This window comes from Pavona decussata, unplaced genomic scaffold (genome assembly GCF_977016875.1).
Source record: "Pavona decussata unplaced genomic scaffold, jaPavDecu1.1 SCAFFOLD_214, whole genome shotgun sequence".
In the NCBI taxonomy this organism is placed as follows: Eukaryota; Metazoa; Cnidaria; class Anthozoa; order Scleractinia; family Agariciidae; genus Pavona; species Pavona decussata.
This window is the reverse complement of record NW_028145619.1, coordinates 4039859-4047500: the sequence shown is the minus strand read 5'-3', so window position 1 is coordinate 4047500 and position 7642 is coordinate 4039859. Positions and strand designations below refer to the sequence as shown.

The 7642-nt window shown below is 39.9% G+C and overlaps 1 protein-coding gene across 2 annotated transcripts in view; it reads left to right on the top strand.

Moving 5' to 3' along the window:
• LOC146460376 (solute carrier family 23 member 1-like) overlaps positions 1 to 3427 on the top strand; it is a 13650-nt gene extending 10223 nt beyond the window's left edge. Inside the window, exons 9-12 of one of the 2 annotated variants that reach the window (XM_085088553.1) lie at positions 478 to 634; positions 745 to 998; positions 2127 to 2400; positions 2930 to 3427. In XM_085088553.1, the coding sequence (XP_084944679.1) occupies positions 478 to 634; positions 745 to 998; positions 2127 to 2400; positions 2930 to 3261 (1017 nt within the window). In that variant the 3' untranslated portion in view covers positions 3262 to 3427. Of the gene's footprint in view, positions 1 to 477; positions 635 to 744; positions 999 to 2126; positions 2401 to 2883 lie in introns of both variants that reach the window. The other variant, XM_085088554.1, reaches the window with a different exon arrangement.
• Positions 3428 to 7642: the final 4215 nt, after the last annotated feature.

Here is a 7642-nt window from a genome sequence, read left to right as displayed (position 1 = left end):
GAGTTGTTGACAACTTCAATGGCCTGAGTATGTAGTTTTCTTAGAACCAGCTATAGAAGATAACAAGGTTTCCTTTGGTTTTCCAAAATTTTACAGTAGTTAATCAAGTAGCCCTTGATCCTCTCTTGGTTCTTGTTCCTCAAATCTTTCTCTCGCTCTAAGGTATCGTATTGCGTTGCGATTTGTTATGCTGTGTTGTGTTAAGTTAACCCAATGATGCATCTTGTTCATCCATCAGCCGATCTCTTTGAGCTTTTCTCCAAATACATATTCGAACCCTTGAATTAGCTGACCTAATTTTATCAACAAATTCCACCAATTCATGAGCCATTATCAAGCTCACACAATCTGAAGTCCAACAAGCTTTATTCCCTTTTATACAACCTTTCATATATGGGTATCCCGTTTCCTAACTGTATGCCTCAATAGATACAGTTTCCTTACTACAAATCCATTTCTATGCTTTGTGTTCCTCAGGTGATCCTAGCGATCTTGATGTCATGGGTAATTTGTGCTATCATCACTGCAGCAGGCGGCTTTCCCTCAGATCCCAGCGTTCCGCAGTACAGGGCAAGAACAGACGCCAGAATTGCAGTGATAAAAGAAGCCAAATGGTTTAGATTTCCTTACCCAGGTTAGCAATGGTGATAAAACAAGAACCGTTTTTTTATTATTATTATTTTTGATTCAGCTGCACTAAATGGCTTAACTCTTTGATGTTTCCCAATTTTAATTACTGTAAAGGTCAGTGGGGAATGCCTACTGTCAGTGCTGCAGGGGTGTTTGGGATACTTGCGGGTGTGTTTTCCTCCATTATTGAATCGGTGGGAGATTACTACGCCTGCGCAAGATTGTCAGGAGCCCCTCCACCTCCAAAACACGCAATTAATCGTGGAATTGGAATGGAGGGAATTGGCTGTCTCCTGGCGGGAGCGTTTGGTACTGGAAATGGAACAACTTCTTACAGCCAAAACATTGGAGCCATCGGTATAATTAAGGTAAATGCGAATTTGGTTTTGTTGCTACCACAGTTTTGCACCAGTATCTAGTCCTCCACTCTTCTACAGACATTTTCGTAACCTCTATAAACCCAACAGTTCGTAAAATCTGAATCTGAATCCACTTTTGGCTTAAAAGTTTATAGCAACCTACGACAGGATGAGTAGGAAACGCTTTGATTAGGACGGCTACTGACAAAGATCCACAACCCAAATTACTTGATGCAAGACTCCCTCTATAAAAGATATCAAAATGATCCCAAAACTCGAAGTGATTCCAAACTGGAAGTCATATTATGGAACCCTAGAGAATGCTCGCCCAGGTGAGTGTAGTCCTGAGCAGGATTATTTTACAACTGAATTAGTAGCATTAACTGAAGGCTTGACTGTAATGATGACTTCAGCTCAGGTTATTGAAGCGATGGTCAAAATGCCCCAAAAGTCTTTCTCACAACTACACTCAACGGGATGATCATAACTTAATCGATTCACCATGGCCAATTAATAAAAGATATAGGCCATATTCATTGCTTACGACTGTTTGCAAATCAAGTTGATGATTGAGAATTGGTTAGTCGCACTACATTGTCCTACGAGCCTAAGTACACGGCCAGCGCTTAACCTGGATTCTAAAGCATGAAACAATGGGGGTATTGCTACTCCCCCCTGGATGGTATGCTAGTCTATCATTGGGTTACCCACCAGCAGTATATCACCGGTACCCATTTGGTACCCTGTTACAACTGGGACAATGTTGAAGAATGAAGAGACCAGTTAAGCCTCGAAATAACAACCGCCCAATCGAAAGTACGACGCGCTAATTGACTACACCACCACATCTTCCAAAGACCCCAAATTGACTGCTTCATATTTATATCCCTTGACTAATTATATCTTATCAAACTTAATCGCTGGTAAGACAACGGGTAAATAGTCAATTTAGAAATTTATAATGTCACAGAGTCATTGTCGTCGTTAGTGTTATCTATTTTAACCTTAGTCAAAGAATTTCGAACTAGTTAACAAACAATTTTACCAGATTTATATGATTTTGAACCCAACGCATTTTAAACCACAAAATATATACATAACTTGTGGCTGTTTATGAACTGTTGGCTCTCTCCTTAGGTTGGAAGCCTTCGTGTGATCCAGTGGGGTGCTCTGGTTATGATGGTCGTTGGTGTTGTTGGTAAATTTGGCGCGTTGTTTGTCAGCATTCCGGATCCTATCGTTGGTGGAGTTTTAATGGTCATGTTCGGAATGATTGCCGCTGTTGGAATCTCTAATCTGCAGTTTGCTGACATGAATTCCTCAAGAAACTTGTTCATTGTTGGATTTTCCATTGTGTTTGGATTAGCTCTGCCGTCCTACATGAATAATCATCCAAACGCAATTCAGACAGGTGTTCATTTCTCTTCTGCTATTATTTTATTTGTCATTCTCCCAAACGATTTTTATGGACTTTGTATACAAGGAAAACGCTCAAGCGATAATTGTTATCATTCTACATTATACACGAGGGCCCAAGTTTGCGAGCAAACTGAGCTAAAGCAAACGATCCGTCAAGGCTTTCTTGTGAGAGCGACGTATTCTTTTTCCAAGAACAAATTATTTTATTTATGTTCGCCTATAGAGCGTTTTCATTCGTGACTATCGGCCATATTGGTTTACTGGAACAAAAGAAAGTATTTGCATAAATATAGAGTTCAATTCCCAGAGGTTTAGTTTGGGACACCAACATGGCGGCCTTTTCTTTGTTTTGGGACACCAACATGGCCGCCGTGACGTCATGTGAAAACACTCTATAACGTACATATACCAAATGTTCCTTTTTGATGACGATTTCATGGCCATACCCTTCGCCTAAGTATATCTTCTTTTGCAGACCTATAATCGAGAATGCACAAAAACGATGTCTTCACTTTCCATAGGTGTTCCAGAAATCGACCAGATCGTGACAGTCCTTTTGTCAACAAACATGGCGGTAGGAAGTATTGTGGCACTGATTCTGGACAACACCATTCCTGGTACCACTGAGGAACGCGGGCTAAAGGCATGGCGGCAACATACGTCAGATGATTACGATGATCAGTTCCAAACAGCTTCAATTGAAGTCTATGATTTGCCTTTTGGCTTTCAGCGCCTCAGTAATTGCAAAGCAGCCAAGTATCTGCCTTTCCTGCCGTACAAAGGCGGAGAAGATGTAATGATAACGGAAGTAGAAATACATGGTAGCTACCGTGCAAAGGAGGAGAACTTGTAACATTGTTCTAACAACACACGATGTGAAAGTGAATAACGACCTACATATGACAAGCCAATTTTTTTGAAAGTCGTTTGTTAAAACTTGCTGTTTTATAAATTTTTGTTAATCAGTGTTGCTCAGTAATTTTTTGTCCGCTCTTAAGTCTCCAAAACGAGTTATGGCGACGACTAATAAATTTTTCAAACTATCATCACTTTATTTACGTGATATATTTTATTTTCAAGTTTAATTGCTTGTCTGAAACACTCTCGAATTTAACGATAAAGAAGGCACATGAATCGACGAAAAAGTTGCCGTTACAAACTCGACTACATTGAAGCGTTTCACTAGTAAACTGCAATCATTGTGTAGGAAATTCTGCTGGGACTGATATATGTTATTGCATACGATCTTACAGTCGACGCGCGATAACTGGAACCCTCCGTAGCTCGAACCTCGCGCTAGCTCGAACCAAAATTGTTTTCCCCTAGATTTCCATCATACATTTACTGTAACTTTCGCCTCGGTAACTTGAACCCTCGATAACTCCACTCCCTCCCGCTAACTGGAAGCAGTTTTCGTTTCCCTCCTTTCATTTCCTATATAGTTTTACCCTCGATAGCTCGAACCATGATTGTCGAGACGTGACAGGTAAAAAAAAATCATTGCTGTATTCTAAAACATTGAATTTATTTTGAAGCAGTCGTGTATTCTTTGTCTTTTCTTGCATTACACAAAACGTGTTAGTCCAGTTCAGGTTCGCTGGTTTAGGGTACATTTAACTAGAGTGTATTGTATCTTCATTCAGTTTTGCTGCTTATAATAATTCCTTTTCCTTAGAAAACGTTCAAGGATAATCTATAGTAATAGATTAGTTCAGATATTTGGCTTGATAGCTCAGTTGGTAGAGCACTGCACCGGCATCTAAGAGGTCATAAGTTCGAATCCCGTTCAAGCCTGATTTTTTTTTTACAGCCTTTCTTTTCAAAACTGCTTAAGTTGGTACTAACTGCGAGGATCTTTCTTCTATTTGAAATTTGAAAAAAAAAAAAAAAAAAAAAAAAAAACAATATCGGTAACTTATTTTCGCCGACATCGAGGGAGGAAAGTCGGGGTCTGATTTCGGCCGAATGTTGTAGCACAATCAGGGCTGCCATAGGGGGATCACAGATTTCGTTCTAAATCCCCAAATTAATACGTCAGGCATATGTAATGTTACAGATATGTCACACACATACTACAGGCCTCAGTCACTCCTTGCAAACGCATGCAAAACTTGTTTCCTTTACGTCAATTCAAAAATGTGTTGTATGGTAAACTCCCGCTTTGCGGACACCTCGCTATTCCGGACACCCTGATAACACGGACAGCAGCTAAATCCCCGGAAAAAATAAATTACAGACGTTTGACTGAAATAAATTACTGTTTTTACGGACTCTCGCTATAAGCCACTGACTCGCAGTCCCGAGGTGTCAGCAATAAAGGCAGTTGACTGTACACACAAGCATGTAACTAGCACTTGTAAACCACCTCCAGATGAGTCCCGAAAATCTCACGAAACGCGTAGGATAATAAAAGTTTTACAACTGAAGTTCGTTCAGTGCTGCTCGGCTAAGTTAGAGGCGTTCCCTTTCCCCTCTATCCAGTCCCTCTTTTTTATCTCAATTATTCTCGATTCCCCTGCTCCTCCTTCCCGGTTACGCCTGTAAATATTTAACAATTATCCTGCGAAATCGCGCGGAATATCGCCGGATACGAAATATTCCGGTGAAAACAAACCACATATTTTGAACTCGTAGCAACTCTTGCTTTTTGTTTCTTGGTTCCAGTTTTCTCGCTCCCAAACTTTGTCCGACACCTCTTCGTTACCAGATTTCTAGCGCCTTTTTAGACCCCCAGGAGCAGGCACCCTTTGCTTCCTTATATGGAGATGGGCATAGTATCTTCTTACGAGCTTCGCACGATTGATCGAGTTTGGTTCCTGTCCAGGGGGGATTATGAGCTAACACTCGCGTACTTAGCCACCTCACCTGGGATTTCAATAGGACGCACGGTTACCAAGACCGAAACGAGTGCTGACAATAAAGTTGTTCGGTCGAGAGTCGCTTTGATGAACAACAAACTAGTTTTCTTGTAAAAACTGCCGTTTTTCCTCCTCACGGAGACGTAAAACTACGAGAGGCATTTGTTCATCTCGTTAACTTCCATGCTTTCAAAGTCCGTCGTAAATTGTGTTTGGCGTTGAAACCATTCTGTAAATTGAAGAAAATGTTCCGCCATTTTTTTATTTGTTTTCATTACTGGTATCAACATAGGGAACATTTCCACCGGAATTTACTGGGTTTGTTTATTATAATTAACAAATCTTTCACATCTTACCTTTTAAAAGTGTTAACCCGAACTTAGTTGCATGTTTGGTGTTTTTTTGAATTGCATTTTCTTTCCAGATATTTATTTCTTCGTCGGGAACATTAACAAATCGCGAGGCACCCATCTTGGAAATTTGTGCCCCTAAATTTGTAAACAGAGAGCAACATGTCCTAGTTTGCAAAACATGTTTCGGCATGTTCAAACGCCATCGTCAGCTACCTGCGGTTATTTATCTCAGAGAGTGATGGGTTAATTAACATTACATACTTACATTAAAATTAGATATCTAAATTACTAACTAATAATGCAATAATGATATACGGAAAGAGGAGTTGTACGGTCAACGACAGATTAACAACTTGTTAAAGTAGTAGTTATACCATTGTTCATTTATTTAAAAGTTATTTCGCTCAATGCCGGGATTTCTTTGAGCACTAAAATTTCTTTTGGAGGAGCATGAGTGCAATCACTTTACAAATGCCTGTGTTAGCCTTATCCATCACTGAGATAACTACTTGCCTAAACATCTTTTTGACAACAACTTTAATTTCCTGTCAGAAAGATGTATTTTATCAGTTACTAACACAGGCATACTGGGAATAAAACAGTGCGAATTCTCTCAACAGAAATCAAAACAATGATATTCTCGTGAACCTTCTTTGGTGCACAGCCATGAAATAAGGATTAAGTGTTGGATGCACACAATCATAATTTGAATTCAGTTGTCTATAACTACTGGAATTCATTCTCTTGCGTAACAGCGGCTTACCATTCCTGGTCCCAGAACCTTTCAATTCCCTCATGTCCTCTCTTGCTTATTCATCGTCGCTTATTTCCGTGAAAAGTTTTATATTTCGTAAAGCGTGGTCAACTTCCTTCCCTCACCACGTTAGGTCGGGGATCAAAAATTCGGGTACAATAAATGACTCTAAATGGTATCAATTCGTTATCTAAATACATTTCCTTGGTTACTACCCTGAAAAGCGCTAGGGTTCCCCGTTCAATACACATGGGCACCCAACGACAGTTTTCTCTCAGATCCTCTGAAACGCAATTTTAGGCTACCTGGAGTGCTTTTAAAGCTCTGTAGGTTCAATTCAAGCCGCGCTATAATATTTTTATCTGTTCCGTCATTCTAGGGGAACTTGAGTCTTTTTGAAATTATTAGAGCATTTTTGTCCATTTTCCGAAAACCTTAGGTCTTATTTCGTTCCGAAAATCTTAGCTGACCTTTTTTTCGGTGTCCAAAACGACATTTTTATGAATTCGAAAACATTAGGCCGTAAATATCCCGTATCACGAACATTCGAGGTGAAAATTCCCTTAAGAAAATTGTAGGGGATTGAGGACCTTCCGAAAAGATAATTTCCCGAAAAGATCCGTTGGGTGCCCCTAAATACATTGCAGTGAGTTTTGGTAACGCAAGCCTGTCGAGCTCGCCAAAGTTATTAATTAAAAAGATAACAACTAGAGCATGAAATTTCCCAGTCGATAATAACAGATAATAGGAAATCTTCGCTCCCTCAGTCTGACGTTAACGGGGACGTGCGGCCCGACAGGGTATGGTTTTTAAGGGTGTTTTGTCTTGAACGGGGTATTTATTTCATCACTTTCTGTATTAAACATTGTATCGCTACATATACATGGCCTAATGGCTTAAACAGGATAAGTTCAGATGTCTGTTCATTGGTGTTTTGAAGAACGAAGCATATTTCAATGAAGTAAAAGTAATCTGCAAAGGACCGCCAATGGAAGAAACTAGTTATTCTCATTCTAGTCTTAAATAGGATATGATTTTGGAATAAATGTCTTAGATAGGGTTTGAAAATTTTGAATTCTGTCTTAAACGGGATAGGAAAATCAGAGAATTGTGTCTGAAACACGGTCAGGGTTTGAACGCCTGCGCCGCACCTCCCTACCCAAGCATCTGTTGCATACTCCCCCCGGGGGTGGAAACTTCACTCCCAAGTTGTTTTATTATCAATATAGAGCGCAGGTGAGATACTATTTTTCAGTGTGATAAACATGT